Source organism: Neoarius graeffei, chromosome 20 (genome assembly GCF_027579695.1).
Source record: "Neoarius graeffei isolate fNeoGra1 chromosome 20, fNeoGra1.pri, whole genome shotgun sequence".
NCBI lineage: Eukaryota > Metazoa > Chordata > Actinopteri > Siluriformes > Ariidae > Neoarius > Neoarius graeffei.
Genome location: NC_083588.1, coordinates 26167960 through 26187486, shown reverse-complemented (window position 1 = coordinate 26187486; position 19527 = coordinate 26167960). Strand labels below are relative to the sequence as shown.

At 39.1% G+C, this 19527-nt stretch overlaps 1 protein-coding gene across 2 annotated transcripts in view; it reads right to left on the bottom strand.

The window, feature by feature from the left end:
* Nucleotides 1-12086: 12086 nt before the first annotated feature.
* mettl23 (methyltransferase 23, arginine) overlaps nucleotides 12087-19527 on the bottom strand; it is a 196715-nt gene continuing 189274 nt past the window's right edge. For both annotated transcript variants that reach the window (XM_060901435.1, XM_060901436.1), the window contains exons 3-5: nucleotides 12631-12868; nucleotides 12471-12555; nucleotides 12087-12313 (exon numbers count right to left, since the gene is read on the bottom strand). In XM_060901435.1, the coding sequence (XP_060757418.1) occupies nucleotides 12151-12313; nucleotides 12471-12555; nucleotides 12631-12868 (486 nt within the window). In that variant the 3' untranslated portion in view covers nucleotides 12087-12150. The remainder of the gene's footprint in view (nucleotides 12314-12470; nucleotides 12556-12630; nucleotides 12869-19527) is intronic.

Sequence of the window (19527 nt, the reverse complement as noted above, 5' to 3'; positions counted from 1 at the left end):
AAATTCAAAATGAGCATATATTTTTCAAAAAACAATAACATTTCTCAGTTCCAAGATCTGATAGGTTGTCTTTGTACTATTTTCAGTGAAATAAAGGATTTCCATGATTTGCAAATTATCGCATTCTGTTTTTATTTACAGCTTACACAACGTCCCAACTTTTTTGGAATTGGGGTTGTAATAGAATTTTATTATGACGGGGAATCCATATAATCCCAATGCAGAATCGCATAGAGATATTGCCTAGAATTTTCATTTAAAGTTTTACTTTGTCTCTCCCACCCCTACCCACTTTAATAGTTCTACTGTGGACAGTGGCTAATAATCATCTAATATTAATGCAAGACATGTGGCTTCAGTATTTTATTCATGGTCAGATTTTTAATTTTTGGTAATTTAGAACAGTAATATTGGATACCTTGCCAAAATGTTCAATGACCATTTGGAAGTGAAGGTTGGATGATTACAGAAAAGAATCTGTATGCTAGTTCTCCAGGTATGCATTTCCTGAACATTTATTTGAAAACACTACAACAGAATAACTGTAATTGTACAAAACCTCAAAGTAATGTTTTAATGTCTGAATTACAGTTAGGTCCGTATATATTTGGACACTGACACAAATTTTGTTTTTTTTACCTGTTTACTGAAACATATTCAAGTTATAGTTATATAATGGACATAAAGTCCAGACTTTCAGCTTTCATTTGAGGGTATCCACGTTAAAATTGGATGAAGGGTTTAGCAGTTTCAGCTCCTTAATATGTGCCACCCTGTTTTTAAAGGGACCAAAATTAATTGGACAATTGACTCAAAGGCTATTTCATGGGCAGGTGTGGGAAATTCCTTCGTTATGTCATTCTCAATTAAGTAGATAAAAGGCCTGGAGTTGATTTGAGGTGTGGTGCTTGCATTTGGAAGATTTTGCTGTGAAGAAAACATGCGGTCAAAGGAGCTCTCCATGCAGGTGAAACAAGCCATCCTTAAGTTGCGAAAACAGAAAAAAAAAACCTCCGAGAAATTGCTACAATATTAAGAGTGGCAAAATCTACAGTTTGGTACATCCTGAGAAAGAAAGAAAGAAAGAAAGAAAGCACTGGTGAACTCATCAGTGCAAAAAGACCTGGACACTCACAGAAGACAACAGTAGTGGATGATCGCAGAATAATTTCCATGGTGAAGAGAAACCCCTTCACAACAGCCAACCAAATGAACAACACTCTTCAGGAGGTAGGCGTATCAATATCCAAATCTACCATAAAGAGAAGACTGCATGAAAGTAAATACAGAGGGTTCACTGCACGGTGCAAGCCACTCATAAGCCTCAAGAATAAAAGGCTAGATTGGACTTTGCTAAAAAGACATCTAAAAAAGCCAGCACAGTTCTGGAAGAACATTCTTTGGACAGATGAAACCAAGAGCAACCTCTACCAGAATGATGGAAAGAAAAAAGTATGGCGAAGGCATGGTACAGCTCATGATCCAAAGCATACCACATCATCATCTGTAAAACACGGTGGAGGCAGTGTGATGGCTTGGGCATGCATGGCTGCCAGTGGCACTGGGTCACTAGTGTTTATTGATGATGTGACACAGGACAGAAGCAGCCGGATGAACTCTGAGGTATTCAGAGACATACTGTGTGCTCAAATCCAGCCAAACTGATTGGTCGGCGTTTCATAATACAGATGGGCAATGACCCAAAACATAAAGCCAAAGCAACCCAGGAGTTTATTAAAGCAAAGAAGTGGAATATTCTTGAATGGCCAAGTCAGTCACCTGATCTCAACCCAATTGAGCATGCATTTCACTTGTTAAAGACTCAAAGGAGACTTTGAGTCCATTCTGTGAACTAAAGCATGTGTACATAAACATTACTAGGCCTAGATCGTAAATGCCATTTGATGCAACAATGCACTGCAGTAGACATAAGCTACCTAATGTGACAAATATATCCATTAATCATTGCTGAAAGTACATAGAAAATATAATAGTTTGTATGACATTTTAGTAACTATGAAATTCAAGACAATTTAACCTACCTGTCACAAAGTGATCAGAACAAATCCGGATACAGTCAAGTTGTCCTAAATTTGATCGGTTAATGGCAGCCAGCCACTGTCGTCTCCTCCGCTCGCTTTTCTCCTGTGCTGCAATTCCCTGGTTAGTCACGACTTTAGGGAGTCTGTGGAAGCTTTTGCCACCCTTTTCCCCCCGGCTACTGCAGCCAACAATGACACACACATTCGGCATTGTCACCCCTTTTTGCTTCGCTGAACAACAACAATGCACTGACACAGCGACCTTTGACTTCCAATATGGCCGCCGCTGGGTTCGCACTGACCTCAAAGCACTCTATAGGTGGGACGTAAATGTGAAATAAGAACCGTTGCTACAAGACCTATTTGTTTATTGGCATTACCAGTATATGACCAGTTCAGCTTTAATGTAGAATAGTTTAGTGGATGTTAAATTTGTGAGGGATACAGACAGTCCCAACTCTCCCCCCCCACCCACCTCTCCATGATTATTGGCACCCCTTGTAAAGGGGGGGAAAAATCCATGTTTTTGTGAAGTAGCTTCATCTGACAATGAGGAAAAGTCCAACCTTTATTTTAAATAAAGTTATTCAGAGGAAAAACAATATTTTTTGAGAAATTATAATTTTAAACAAAAACACGTGCCACTATTATTGGCACTCCTGCATGTAATAGTTTTGTACAACCTTTTGCCAGTGGAAAAAAAAAAACATGAGTTTTTCTGTAACATTTTATAAGGTTGAAGATACAGAGCAGGGCATTCCTCTTTACAGAATCTCTCCAGATCATCTGGGGCCCGAGGCCCTCTCTTGTACTCTTTCCTCTTCAGCTCATAGCCCACAGGTTTACAATAGGGTTCAGGTCAGAGGACGGAGCTGGCCATGGCAGAAGCTTGATTCAGCGGTCAGCTAACCATTTTTGTGTTGATTTGGACACATGCTTTGGATCACTGTCCTGCTGGAAGATCCAATGACGACCCAGTTTTAGTTTCTTGGCAGAGGCAGCCAGATTTTGATTTAAAATGTCCTGGTATTTCATGGAGTCCATTATGCCATGTATCCTAACAAGGTTTCCAGGGCCTTTGGAGGAAAAACAGTCCCAAAACATCATCGAACCTCCACCTCCCATACCAGTTGGGAGAGGTTTCTTTTCATTATAGCCATCCTTCTTTTTACACCAAACCCACCTTGAGTGTTAATTCCCAAAAAGCTCAATTTTTGTTACATCAGGCCAAAGAGCATGGTTCTAGTCAGTGGTGTAGTAGCATTTTGCAGACGTCAAGTGTTTACATTTGTGGTTAAATGACCTTTGGAGACTTGGAAGATTTTAGTTTTCTTGTAATTCACCAACAGCGATCCTTGGGTTTTGTGTGTGTGTGTATATCTCATCTCATTATCTCTAGCCGCTTTATCCTTCTACAGGGTCGCAGGCAAGCTGGAGCCTATCCCAGCTGACTACGGGCGAAAGGCGGGGTACACCCTGGACAAGTCGCCAGGTCATCACAGGGATATATATATATATATATATATATATATATATATATATATATATATATATATAAAATAACTAACAAAAAGCCGGTTTCCGATAGCAAGTTTTCCATCCCACACGGGGATCATCTTCAGGCACTATATTTCAACGTACAAACAGCAGTACACAGAATGAATGAGAAAAGACAGGAAATGAGGTGTGTGTGTGTACACATACAGTTAGGTCCATAAATATTTGGACAGAGACAACATTTTTCTAATTTTGGTTCTGTACATTACCACAATGAATTGTGAACAAAACAATTCAGATGCAGTTGAAGTTCAGACTTTCAGCTTTAATTCAGTGGGTTGAACAAAATGATTGCATAAAAATGTGAGGAACTAAAGCATTTTTTTAAACACAATCCCTTCATTTCAGGGGCTCAAAAGTAATTGGACAAATTAAATAATTGTAAATAAAATGTTCATTTCTAATACTTGGTTGAAAACCTTTTGTTGGCAATGACTGCCTGAAGTCTTGAACTCATGGACATCACCAGATGCTGTGTTTCCTCCTTTTAAATGCTCTGCCAGGCCTTTACTGCTCCGGTTTTCAGTTGCTGTTTGTTTGTGGGCCTTTCTGTCTGATGTTTAGTCTTTAACAAGTGAAATGCATGCTCAATTGGGTTGAGATCAGGTGACTGACTTGGCCATTCAAGAATATTCCACTTCTTTGCTTTAATAAACTCCTGGGTTGCTTTGGCTTTATGTTTTGGGTCATTGCCCATCTGTATTATGAAACGCCGACCAATCAGTTTGGCTGGATTTGAGCACACAGTATGTCTCTGAATACCTCAGAATTCATCTGGCTGCTTCTGTCTTGTGTCACATCATCCATAAACACTAGTGACCCAGTGCCACTAACAGCCATGCATGCCCAAGCCATCACACTGCCTCCGCCGTGTTTTGCAGATGATGTGGTATGCTTTGGATCATGAGCTGTACCACGCCTTCACCATACTTTTTTCTTTCCATCATTCTGGTAGAGGTTGCTCTTAGTTTCATCTGTCCAAAGAATGTTCTTCCAGAACTGTGCTGGCTTTTTTAGATGTTTTTTTAGCAAAGTCCAATCTAGCCTTTTTATTCTTGAGGCTTATGAGTGGCTTGCACCGTGCAGTGAACCCTCTGTATTTACTTTCATGCAGTCTTCTCTTTATGGTAGATTTGGATATTGATACACCTACCTCCTGAAGAGTGTTGTTCATTTGGTTGGCTGTTGTGAAGGGGTTTCTCTTCACCATGGAAATTATTCTGCGATCATCCACTACTGTTGTCTTCTGTGAGTGTCCAGGTCTTTTTGCACTGATGAGTTCACCAGTTCGTTCTTTCTTTCTTTCTTTCTTTCTTTCTTTCTTTCTTTCTCAGGATGTACCAAACTGTAGATTTTGCCACTCTTAATATTGTAGCAATTTCTCGGAGGTTTTTTTTCTGTTTTCGCAGCTTAAGGATGGCTTGTTTCACCTGCATGGAGAGCTCCTTTGACCGCATGTTTTCTTCACAGCAAAATCTTCCAAATGCAAGCACCACACCTCAAATCAACTCCAGGCCTTTTATCTGCTTAATTGAGAATGACATAACGAAGGAATTTCCCACACCTGCCCATGAAATAGCCTTTGAGTCAATTGTCCAATTACTTTTGGTCCCTTTAAAAACAGGGTGGCACATGTTAAGGAGCTGAAACTGCTAAACCCTTCATCCAATTTTAACGTGGATACCCTCAAATGAAAGCTGAAAGTCTGGACTTTATGTCCATTATATAACTATAACTTGAATATGTTTCAGTAAACAGGTAAAAAAACAAAATTTGTGTCAGTGTCCAAACATATACAGACCTAACTCTGTGTGTGTGTGTGTGTGTGTGTGTGTGTATATATATATATATATATATATATAAAAAACGGAAAGCCATTAGTGTGAAAACATGAGCGAAATAATGGCACGAGTGACATTAATTAAATGAATAATTATGAAAGTCAAGTTCATCCAATCAAAAATGGCTAAAAATTTACAATGGGAAACTGACCAAAAAAGCACAGCGAGCCAAAGGTAAATCAGGAAAAGATACAGTGGGGCAAAAAAGTATTTAGTCAGCCACCAATTGTGCAAGTTCTCCCACTTAAAAAGATGAGAGAGGCCTGTAATTTTCATCATAGGTACACTTCAACTATGAGAGACAGAATGGGGGGAAGAATCCAGGAAATCACATTGTAGGATTTTTAATTAATTAATTGGTAAATTCCCCGGTAAAATAAGTATTTCATCACCTACGAACAAGCAAGATTACTGGCTTTCGCAGACCTGTAACAACTTCTTTAAGAGGCTCCTCTGTCCTCCACTCGTTACCTGTATTAATGGCACCTATTTGAACTCGTTATCAGTATAAAAAAAGACACCTGTCCACAACCTCAAAACAGTCACACTCCAAACTCCACTATGGCCAAGACCAAAGAGCTGTCAAAGGACACCAAAAACAAAATTGTAGACCTGCACCAGGCTGGGAAGACTGAATCTGCAATAGGTAAGCAGCTTGGTGTGAAGAAATCAACTGCGGGAGCAATTATTAGAAAATGGAAGACATACAAGACTACTGATAATCTCCCTCGATCTGGGGCTCCACGCAAGATCTCACCCCGTGGGGTCAAAATGATCATAAGAACGGTGAGCAAAAATCCCAGAACCACACGGGGGGACCTAGTGAATGACCTGCAGAGAGCTGGGACCAAAGTAACAAAGGCTACCATCAGTAACACACTACGCCGCCAGGGACTCAAATCCTGCAGTGCCAGACGTGTCCCCCTGCTTAAGCCAGTACATGTCCAGGCCCGTCTGAAGTTTGCTAGAGAGCATTTGGATGATCCAGAAGAGGATTGGGAGAATGTCATATGGTCAGATGAAACCAAAATAGAACTTTTTGGTAAAAACTCAACTTGTCGTGTTTGGAGGAGAAAGAATGCTGAGTTGCATCCAAAGAACACCATATCTACTGTGAAGCATGGGGGTGGAAACATCGTGCTTTGGGGCTGATTTTCTGCAAAGGGACCAGGACGACTGATCCATGTAAAGGAAAGAATGAATGGGGCCATGTATTGTGAGATTTTGAGTGAAAACCTCCTTCCATCAGCAAGGGCATTGAAGATGAAACGTGGCTGGGTCTTTCAGCATGACAATGATCCCAAACACACCGCCCGGGCAATGAACGAGTGGCTTCATAAGAAGCATTTCAAGGTCCTGGAGTGGCCTAGCCAGTCTCCAGATCTCAACCCCATAGAAAATCTTTGGAGGGAGCTGAAAGTCCATGTTGCCCAGCGACAGCACAGCCCCAAAACATCACTGCTCTAGAGGAAATCTGCATGGAGGAATGGGCCAAAATACCAGCAACAGTGTGTGAAAACCTTGTGAAGACTTACAGAAAACGTTTGACCTCTGTCATTGCCAACAAAGGGTATATAACAAAGTATTGAGATGAACTTTTGTTATTGACCAAATACTTATTTTCTACCATAATTTGCAAATAAATTCTTTAAAAATCAGACAATGTGATTTTCTGGATTTTTTTTCTCATTTTGTCTCTCATAGTTGAGGTATACCTATGATGAAAATTACAGGCCTCTCTCATCTTTTTAAGTGGGAGAACTTACACAATTGGTGACTGACTAAATACTTTTTTGCCCCTGTGTGTGTGTGTGTGTGTGTGTGTGTTTTATTTATATATATATATATATATATATATATATATATAATATGTGTGTGTGTATACACACGCGCACACATTATATATACATTGTGTGTGTGTCCACATTTTGTATAAGGTTTTTATTGAATTTCAAAAAATAAAAATGCACGAAGATATGAATTTTATCTTTGATTGGTGAACATATTTCAGAAATGAATGGAGCGAACGAGTGAAATATTTTTGCACCACCATCTAATGTTCTTTATTATATTGACACATCCTGCAAAAAAAAAAGAAAGTTAATCAAAAGAATTTTAATTTTGAACTGGGTTGCCATTTTGACAATGTACATCAAATGAGCAGGAAAACATTGGAAGTGACATCATCGAAGTGAAGATTTTGGAAAATATGTAATTTAGGTCCAGGATGTATTTTGGATGAAAAATACAAGTTTTTCCAACACGAAAAGATAAACTTCATATCTTCAAGCCAATCTGTGATGTTCTTTTTGTTATATAGACACATTCACAGACAAAGATTACTCAGGTTAATCAAAACAATTAATTGATATCCTCCCTAATGAGGATATTGAAAAATACGCACAGTTGATATAAAAAGTGTACACACCCCGTTAAAATGTTAGGTTTTTCTGATGTAAAAAAATGAGACCACGATAAATAATTTCCAAACTTTTCCTCTCTTTAATGTGACACCTATAACCTGTACAATTCAATTGAAAAACAAACAAATCTGTTCGGGGGGAATGCATAAAAAATAAAGTACCATAAGCTGGTTGCATCAGTGTGCACACCCTTAAACTCATACTTTCTTGAAGCACCTTTTGATTTAATTACAGCATTCAGTCTTTTTGGGTCCACACCTGCCATCAATTAAAATTACTCTGATTAAACCTAAATAAAGTTCAGCTGTCCTAGTACGATCTTCCTGGCATTTAATCAATTGCATCCTCCAGCAAAAGCCATGGTTCGCCGAGAGCTTACAAAACATCAAAGGGATCTCGTTGTTGAAAGGTATCAGTCAAGAGAAGGGTACAAAACATTTCCATGGCATTACATATAACATGCAGCACAGTGAAGACAATCCTCAAGAAGTGGAGAAAATATGGGACAACAGTGATATTACCCAGAATTGGACGTCCCTCCAAAATTGATGAAAAGACAAGATGAAAACTGGTCAGGGAGGCTGCCAAGAGGCCTACAGCAACACTGACGGAGCTGCAAGAATTTCTGGCAAGTATTGGTTGTGTACTACATGTGACGACAATCTCCTGTATTCTCCATATGTCTGGACTATGGGATAGGGTCGCAAGACAGAAGCCTTTTCTTACAAAGAAAAAACATCCAGGCCCGGCTAAATTTTGCAAAAAAATACATCAACTCTCCCAAAAGCATGTGGGAAAATGTGTTATGGTCTGACAAAACCAAGGTTGAACTTTTTGGCCACAATTCCAAAAGGTATGTTTGCTGCAAAAACAACACTGCACATCACCAAAAGAACACCATACCATGAAGCATGGTGGTGGTGGTAGCATCCTGTTTTGGGGTTGTTTTGCTTCAGCTGGAACAGGGGCTTTAGTCAAGGTGGAGGGAATTATGAACAGTTCTAAATAAGAGTCAATTTTGGCCCAAAACTTTCAGGTGTCTGCTAGAAAGCTGAAGATGAATTTCATCTTTCAGCACAACAATGACCCCAAGCATACATTGAAATCAACAAAAGAATGCTTTCACCAGAAGAAAATTAAAGTTTTGGAATGGCCCAGCCAAAGCCCAGACCTAAATCCAATTGAAAATCTGTGGGGTGACCTGAAGAGGGCTGGGCACAAGAGCTGCCCTTGCAACCTGACAGATTTGGAGCACTTTTGCAAGGAAGAGTGGGCAAATATTGCCAAGTTTAGATGTGGCAGGCTGATAGACTCCCACCCAAAAAGACTGAATGCTGTGATTAAATCAAAAGGTGCTTCAACAAAGTATTTAAGAGTGTGCACACTTATGCAACCAGCTTATTGTACATTTTTTATTTTTCCCCCTAACAGATGTTTATCAATTGAATTGTACAGGTTATAGGTCACATTAAATGTGGGAAAAGTTTTGAAATTATTTATTGTGGTCTCAGGTTTTTCTGATGTAAAAAAAAAAAATTCATTTTAATGGGGTGTGTACACTTTTTATATCCACTGTAGTTCGTATGAAAAATACAAGTGGTGTATTTCCCAGTAAACCACTTGTCTATATAATTAATTAAACTAACACACACCTGATTTAGATGTGAATATACACTAAGGAAGTATTAATTTTGTGCATTTCCATCAAAAGTACAATTTGGTAAATGTATTTTTTTTTTAAACCCACAGTAAACCTTTCAGCTGGCATCATAGGCACCACAGGTGAATATTGACTTTATTTAGGGAGCTTCTATTATTCTTAGCCTCCCAAAAATTCTCTGTCAATATTCTCTAACTCAATTAAATTACTTTAATTTTGCAATCTCTATTTCCAAGTGTGAAAACTGACAGACAGTGGTACAGCAGTTATCCGTCCACAAACCATCCTCACACTCCTTCCAAAATCATAGTCTAGTTCCGTGGCGCTCACCTGGTTTTACTTTAGGACCTACATTTTTGTGGGGTGGAGTCCTTCAGAACATTTGTGTGCGTGTGTGTGTTTTGTGTCTTATTTGTTAGGAATAAATTGTGTGTTTGTGTGTGTTAAAGATTCATGACTCAGTGTTTGTCTTTACTCATGATTTCAGTCCCTGGTTTTCTTGCACTTCCAGTGGTAAACCGCCAACGTCTCTTGTCTGTACAGAATGTTGCAACATATTATTTTAGGCCAGACCCAGGAGAGACTTATAACCAGCACATAGATGATGCATATGAACTTACAAGAGTGGATGACCTTTTACTGAGGTGGGACAAGGGGTTATATCAACACAGCAGGTACACTTGGATAGTTGTTGGATGTGCTGCATCATCGTCTGCAACCAGTAATGGCAGAAATTTGTATATCTGTATCTTCAGCTAGATGATGTATCCTAACCCAAGGCATGTGTCTATGCTTTCTGTGAACCACAGGGGACAGTCCGTTTGTAATGAGATCCAATTCCTTGGTAGCTGTTTTTACCTACATACTTAAATTTAAATGTAAATACATACATATTTACATTTCAGGTTTTTATTGTTGTTTTAACTTGATTTTTTCCCTTATATACTCAACACTTTATGAACACCTACTCATTCATCGATTATCTAATCAGTCAAACGTGGCAGCAGTGCAATCCATAAAATCATGCAGATACATACTATAATGTTCACATCAACCATCAGAATGGGGAAAATATGTGAGCTCAGTGATTTTGACTGTGGCATGATTGTTGATGCCAGACATGCTGGTTTAAATATTTCTATAACCGCTGATCTCCATGGATTTTTTATGCAAAGCAGTCTGTAGAGTTTAGTCAGAATGGTGCAATAAAGAAAAATCATTTAGTGAGCAGCAGTTTTGTGGAAGGAAAACAACTTGTTGAGAGAGGCCAATGGCCAGACTGTTTTGAGCTGACAGAAAGATCTCAGTAGCTCAGATACCACTCTGTACAAAGAAAAGCATGCACAACACTTCAAACCTTGAGGTGGATGGGCTACAACAACCAAAAGACCATGCCCGGTTCCAGTTCTGTCAGCCAATAACAAAAGGTTCTGCTGCAGTGGGCACAGGCTCACCAAAACAGTGGACAGTTGAAAACTGGAAAAAATTAGCCTGCTCTGATGAATCTTGATTTATGCCAAGGCACACAGATGGTAGGGTGAGAATTTGGTGCTAACAGCATGAATCCATGGACCCAACCTGCCAACAGTCCAGGCTGGAGGAAGAGGTGGTGTTATGGTGTGGAGAATGTTTTCTTGGAACACTTTGGGCCCATTAATACCAATCTAACATTGCTCGAATGCCACAGCATATATTCAAGTATTGTTGCTGACCATGTTTATCCCTTCATGGCCACAATTTACCCATCTTCTAATGACTACTTCCAGCATGATATGACACCGTGTCACAAAACAAAAGTCATCTCAAACAGGTTTCTTGGGCATGGCAATGAGTTGAGTGTTCTTCCGTAGCCCTCAAAGTTCTCCCTCCCTCTTATATCACTGCAGTGACGTGGCTGCTCTGACAGCTCCAGTCATCAGAGTTTCTAGGGAAGAATTATAGTAGTAGTTTCCCGTTGCCTTCTACTGGATTATTATAAAGATTTTCTCCTCTCAACCATTCATACACACATTCACACCTACGGGCAATTTAGAGTAGCCAGTTACTTATCCGCATGTCTTTAGACAGTGGGGGAAACCTACATGAACACGGGGAGAACATGCAAACTCCACACAGAAAGGACCCCAGTGGCCGTGAGGTTAGAACCCGGAACCTTCTTGTTGTGAGGTGACAGAGCTAACCACTGCACCACCATGCCGCCCCTTCAAAGTTACTGGATCAGAATCCAATAGAACACCTTTGGGATGTGGTAGAATGGGAGATTTACAGTATGAAAGTGCACCTGAAAAACCTGCAGGAATTGCAGGATGCAATCACAGCAACATGGACCAGAAGGAAATGTTTCCACCATCTTAAGGCTGTTTTGAGAGCAAAGCCTCCTCAGTAATAGTAGCATTCCTAATAAAATGTTCAGTGAGTGTCAAAATGTCTCGATTCACTCACTGTTATGAGAATCTTTTTTGTATTAACTGTATAAGTAAAACCTTTTAATATGGTCCTGAGTTCCCAGATTTGATTATTATTTTTTAATCGTGTTGTCTGCCCAAATGCATTTTAATATGTATTGTTTATAAGCAAAGAACTGTTTATTATTTCAACCAATATTATGGTTACGTACAAAAACACAATTACATCTTAGTCTTTGCTGTTACAATCATCATTAGTATTGAATGATTTCCAGGCAGAGTCGATCCAGCTAGATGTTTTTTGCTTGCATGAAATGTCTCCAATGGGACATCAGTGCACTGCAGGTTCCATTTGTTCAGCAAAGTTTCTATAGTCCAGTCTGAGCTGAAACAACATTTTTTAAATATTCATTTAAAACAACAATGTTCTTGGCTGGGGGTCACATTTCTGTTAGGAATAAGCCAATGCTCAGGTCATTCCATCTTTATGAGGGTTCCCCCCATTACTTGCTATAGGTTTAAAAATAAATGGGGACTGATACCTTCTTTCCTGAAATGTAGTCCAGAACTGAGCAGAAGGGTTTCGCCTTAGAAGAAAGGAGAGTGTTACACAAACATCTTCAAAATCTGAGGAAAGGAGAAATGAGAGGTGAAGCAAGAATAACAAGAAAGAAAACTACATGAAACCAGAGTCAGTTTCACCTTCAGGTTCATAGAAAACATCTGATCCCAGTATAATGTCTACAGGTGGTAGAGACCTCAGCTCTGGCGATATCTCTCCCCAGGTGAGACCAACCACTGGCACTTCAGGCAGATCATTAAGTTCACAGCAGCGTCTGCTGTTTTCCAGGCACAGAGGTATTTCTGTACTCTCTGACAGAGTCACATGAGCTCCACACTTTGCAGCCACAATGCCTGGCAAACTCACCCCAGCACCAAGCTATGATAAATAGGAAATGTCAAAAAGTAGTGCCAAACAGTTAAATACCCTTTTCAACATCTGAGGCCATTCTGATATAATTAGACAATGACTCATGTCATTCACAATAGTTTAAGTTTCAGTGTTAAGTGTAAATACAAATCTGGATGTTAAATGTAAATATAAACTACAATCTAGTGCTTATGCTATAGGCTACTATCTTGTGAATTTTGGGACTACTCCCATAACACATCATTAAGAGTCAACAACATACAGTCTAGCAGCTTGTTTTGAGCAGCTTTAGACATATCTTTGTTCAACCATGTTCAAGGTAATATTAACCATGGTTGACCGGTAGGAACAAAATGTCCAGCCCAACTACAAAAATACATGAAATTACCCCCCAAAATTTGACCATTGTAAAATGGAGATTTATTCTATTTTTCATCCAAATTCTGCAATGTGTCTTACAACAGAAATGGTTATGTATATCATCGACACTGTCTGCACTTGCATGTTGCCATTTTGCAGAAATTTATTACACAGATTTAATCTTATTTATCCATTTATTAATTGCCCTCATCATCTGTGTGTGCATCATTGGGAAAACACAATGCTGGCAAGGGTTGTAAGTTTTACACCATATTGTGGTAGTTTTGGAGAAAGGCTGGGGGGTGTAAAAAGCAAGATCACAGGTGGAATTTTTAAAGATTTTTTAAGACCTGTTTTTAAAGCAAATAAAAAGTATGCACAGTATGCCTACAGACTCTGTACAGAACCATTTCAGTTTTTAGATATATTGCCAAGACTAATTCAGGGCACTTATTTGGGACTGTGATGCCATCACTATAACCAGTAAATCCTGAAATTAGTCTCCACCATGAAATTAGACACACAAAATACAGAAGTAGGTATAAGTATAGTGGTGCTTGAAAGTTTGTGAACCCTTTAGAATTTTCTATATTTCTGCATAAATATGACCTAAAACAACATCAGATTCTCACACAAGTCCTAAAAATAGATAAAGAGAACCCAGTTAAACAAATGAGACAAAAATATTATACTTGGTCACTTATTTATTGAGGAAAATGATCCAATATTACATATCTGTGAGTGGCAAAAGTATGTGAACCTTTGCTTTCAGTATCTGGTGTGACCCCCTTGTGCAGCAATAACTGCAACTAAATGTTGCTGTTAACTGTTGATCAGTCCTGCACACTGGCTTGGAGGAATTTTAGCCCATTCCTCCATACAGAACAGCTTCAACTCTGGGATGTTGGTGGGTTTCCTCACATGAGCTGCTCGCTTCAGGTTCTTCCACAACATTTCGATTGGATTAAGGTCAGGACTTTGACTTGGCAATTCCAAAACATTAACTTTATTCTTCTTTAACCATTCTTTGGTAGAACGACTTGTGTGCCTAGGGTCATTGTCTTGCTGCATGACCCACCTTCTCTTGAGATTCAGTTCATGGACAGAGGTCCTGACATTTTCCTTCAGAATTCGCTGGTATAATTCAGAATTCATTGTTCCATCAATGACGGCAAGCCGTCCTGGCCCAGATGCAGCAAAACAGGCCCAAACCATGATACTACCACCACCATGTTTCACAGATGGGATTGCGTCACATCCATAACGGAATTATGTCACATCCATAACGCTGACTTTTTCTTCCTAGATTCTGCTTGAAATAGAAAATATTTTAAACAAAGGCTTTTTTTTATTTTCAGCTAAGACTCCTTTATTAAATGCATGCCTGCATTTGGATATTATGTTTGCAATTTCACAGAGTTTGATGAATATGTGTAGTCACCCTGGAAATGGGGTATTTTTTCCGTCACATCCATAACGCATGTCTTTTTTGGCATTTTCTAGAGTTCTAAATGTACTATGGGAATTCTTTTTTTCCCATGACTTCTCCAATATGAGAGGTCTTAAAAATATACAACAAATTTTAAAATATTGGAAAGGAATAAAAATTAACTAGGTCAGTTGTTGCCATTTTGAGTCCAAATGTCACATCCATAACGCTGGAATTGCTCATAACGTTCTTATGCTGGAATGGAGTGTTTTTCTTTCTGCAGACATAACGCTTCTCATTTAAACCAAAAAGTTCTATTTTGGTCTTATCCATCCACAAAACATTTTTCCAATAGCCTTCTGGCTTGTCCACATGATCTTTAGCAAACTGCAGATGAGCAGCAATGTTCTTTTTGGAGAGCAGTGGCTTTCTCCTTGCAACCCTGCCATGCATACCATTGTTGTTCAGTGTTCTCCTGATGGTGGACTCATGAACATTAACATTAGCCAATGTGAGAGAGGCCTTCAGTTGCTTAGAAGTTACCTGGGGTCCTTTGTGACCTTGCCAACTATTACACACCTTGCTCTTGGAGTGATCGTTGTTGGTCGACCACTCCTGGGGAGGGTAATAATGGTCTTGAATTTCCTCCATTTGTACTAGAGCTGTAACAATACGCCTCTCTCACGATACGATTCGTACTTTCTCAACACGATACAATTATTTACGATACAATATTATGCAAAGTGACATGGCACAAAAAGTTGAATGTAAACTTAAATATTTTTATTTAAAATAAGTATTAAACAATAGTTAACAATAAAAACATCTCAAAATAAACTTCTACCTGAAGTATAATACTGCTTATTATGCTTAACCATAAAACAATCAATCATACAATTACTGACTAGACAATGTGAGACATAAATAAGTTTGTTCTAACAGACAGCTGCATTTACTGAAATTCTGAGATAAACCTAACACACCAATATGGTATCTGCTCAATAAAACTTAAATGGTGCAAAAAAATAACATTTATAACTGATATCTCAGTGGTGAAACGAACAAAACAAATATAATGATAATATTTTTCGTGAAAACAGAAAACATTTAAATTAAACAACAACCCTTAAACAACAAAACTATGTTATAGCCAGTGTTGGGCACGTTACTTTCAAAAAGTAATTAGTTATAGTTACTAGTTACTTTTCCCAAAAAGTTACTGAGTTAGTAGCGGAGTTACTTTGTCATAAAAGTAACTAATTACCAGGGAAAGTAATTATTCAGTTACATTTTGTTCCCCCCCCCCCCCCCCCCAAAAAAAAAATCAAATTCAATTAATCATAATAAAAGTGAATGTTAAATGTGTTTAATGACTGAAATGGACACTTAACAGAACCAATTAGTAACGTTATCTACACTATTGGGTAGTTTAGACGGATATGCAACGGGGGCCGTTTTTAACTTATCCACTTTGGAAGGCGTTTTCAATTTTTTCCGTTTTTCAGCCTCGGAAACGCCGTCCCCGTGTAGACGAAAGGCACTTCCGATAAAATATTTAGTCGTTTTTACCCGACAGCGTCCTCGTGTAAACGGGCCCTATATTAATATTTTTGTGGGACAATGTGAGATAAGACATCTATCAAATTTAATATATTTTTGTAGTTATTAAAATTATGTTACTAATTACTCGCCACTGACGAGGACAAACGCTTTGTTCCTCGACATAATGTGCATTGCACGTAGACATTTTTGCCTTTTATTTCAAGTAATGAAAAGTAATGGCTGTATTTCCAATGTGAAAACGCAGTCTTGGGCTGACCGCTCGCCATCGCTGTGTCTTCTGATTGAAAGTGTGCGCAGTGGTGCAGTAGGCGGAGCCTACCTACGTATGTTGTCCAAATCTATTCTGATTGGCTTACTGTGCTGTCTCGCGTCTCCCCGCCCCACGCTAAAGCAGAGTAAAGAAAGGCTGAACGAGCAGCGTGCCAGATGAAAACAGCTTTAATAAAGTAATGCATAGCATTGTATTGTAAGTAACGGGAACGGCGTTATAACAATGTAAAAAGTAATTAGTTAGATTACTCGTTACTAAAAAAAAGTAACGCCGTTAATTTCTAACGCCGTTATTGCCATCACTGGTTATAGCTAACAGCTGAGTGACACAGTTTGCAAATCAGGCTGTTTGGTGCCTGCATCTTCTCGAAAGCCAAAATGCTTCCAAACTTGCGATCTGAATTTTGCTGGGGCCTCTTTAATCTTTATCGCTTATTCAGATTCGTTACTGTCAGGAGTATCAGCCATTTTGTAAAAAGCGCCGACTGATTTTCTGTAACAGTCGACCTAATTGGATTACGGTAAACGATTTAGCCAGTAAAAAGAAAGGATAGTAAACTAGCAGGAATGTCTAAACTTCGAACCGAGCCGAAAAATGTCACTGTCGTATCGTGCTCCGAACCGCAGGTTTAAACCGCGGAGTTCGGTGCTCCGCGGAGTACTGTTACAGCTCTAATTTGTACACAATCTGACTGTGGATTGGTGGAGTCCAAACTCTTTAGAGATGGTTTTGTAACCTTTTTCAGCCTGATGAGCATCAACAACGCTTTTTCTGAGGTCCTCAGAAATCTCCTTTGTTCGTGCCATGATACATTTCCACAAACATGTCTTGTGAAGATCACACTTTGATAGATCTCCATTCTTTAAATTAAATAGGGTGCCCACTCACACCTGATTGTCATCCCATCGATTGAAAACACCTGACTCTAATTTCACCTTCAAATTAACTGCTAATCCGAGAGGTTCACATACTTTTGCCACTCACAGATATGTAATACTGGATCATTTTCCTCAATAAATAAATGACAGAGTATAATATTTTTGTCTCATTTGTTTAACTGGGTTCTCTTTATCTACTTTTAGGACTTGTGTGAAAATCTGATGATGTTTTAGGTCATATTTATGCAGAAATATAGAAAATTCTAAAGGGTTCACAAACTTTCAAGCACCACTGTAGTTAGTGTTGTAGCATTAGTCCAGCATAGCTACTGCTAATTAGCCTGGGAAATCCCATGCTGCTTTGCACAATCGTTCCGATCTGAAAAGACAGATTTCACTTGTGATATGGTCTGGTGTTAACCAGACTAACTGCTAATGTCCTGTATATCTACTTCCCTACTTCTGTAATTTCTTTGGGTTATGGAAAACTACAAAACTCTGTGAGAAAAGGATAACATTGCTAAGGTTACAGACTATGTCACAATCTTTCAGAAATAACATTAGCAGGGACACACACTCTGCTGTCGGATGGTCATTGTTTTCCCATTGGCCATGAGACAGATCCCTACTTAAAAAGTGGTAGTCTTACGAAAATGACATCACCCCTGGAAATTATACCTTATAAAACATGTTAAATAGTTTACTGTCTAAACTGTATTTTAATACGAGACCAGGAACATTTTTAATTCCAAAACTAACTAAAACCAAAGCATGAGTTGTGTCATTCAAGGCACAAATGTACAAATGTTTGAACAAATGTAGCTGACAAAAAAAAGCAAAATTTTGATCCATTATAGCCCAAAGTCGGCAAGACACTTACGGAATGAATGGGTTTGATTTGCACGGACAAAGAGAAGTAACTTCAAGCCGACAGGATGGTTTGGTGTCTGCTCCAAACATTTTGAAAAAGATAAATTTGTGAGGCAAATTCACATAGAAGGATTTGAGCGACGTCTGGTACATGAAGCCGTTCCTACAATCTGGAAAAAAAGTCAGAAGTGCCATCCCAAAGAGCTCACCGCCAGGGCCGTAACCAGGATTTTTCAAATACCGAGGTCAAACATTGTGATACATCTTATTTGCCAAAAAAAAAATGTCCTAATATGGTGACTTTTCATACATTTTGGAAACGAGTCAAAATCACAAGCCCAACAAGATGAACATGTAGGTGAACATGTTTATTTTAACAATTTCAAAACTGCACGATCACAAAAGTATTTTGTGTGTGAGTGACTGAGTGAGTGTGGGTGAGTGAGAGAGAGAGAGAGTGTGTGAGAGTGAGAGTTTGAGTGAGTGATGGAGTGTGAGTGAGTGAGAGAGTGTGAGTGAGTGAGAGAGTGTGAGTGAGTGAGTGAGTGAGTGAGTGAGTGAGTGAGTGAGTGAGTGAGTGAGTGAGAGTGACAACGCAATCTAGCCGAGCCTGAATGGACTTCAATTGCTTTTTAAAAAATATATGCCCTTTTCAATAGCAAAATACTAGACGGTTATTGGACAAAACCGACTAAAACGCTACATTCGGAGACTGAGCCTCACTGGAGATGGGAGTCAATAAGAGGGGCGGGACAAGACTTCCCGAGAGGAGGCTCATCTCCAGCTGGTGATCGGAGGAGGAGCTGTGAATGCGGCTGGGCTGTTCATGATTGACAGAAAGCAGTCAGAGGTGTGGTACATCATGTTGTAAATAAAATGTGAACATAATAAGTTTGCTACCCGTTTTCATTTCCGTTCGAAAATACAACCAATGATCAAAACAATAGTGTCTTGTGTTCACGTTAGCCTATAGTCTGGTAAGTTAGCAAAATAGCTCAAGTCTCGTCAGTACCCAATAACTTCATAAACAACAGGTCACGACTGTCCAGCCTTTTCTGATCTGAAACGCACCAAATCAAATCGAGAGAGAGAATAAAAGAGTTTGTGCCGCCTGGAAAACGAAAATCCTATCTAGCTAAGTGGCTTCGACTGTTGTTGCTTGAAATGCTAATTAAAATTGCACTGTTAATGATCATAAGCATTCCAGACAGGCCCGGCGCCAGGAACAGTTTACTAAGGGGGCAATTAGAAATCGCAAGGGGGCAAATATTTTTTCATATAGTGATGGCGGTCTGAC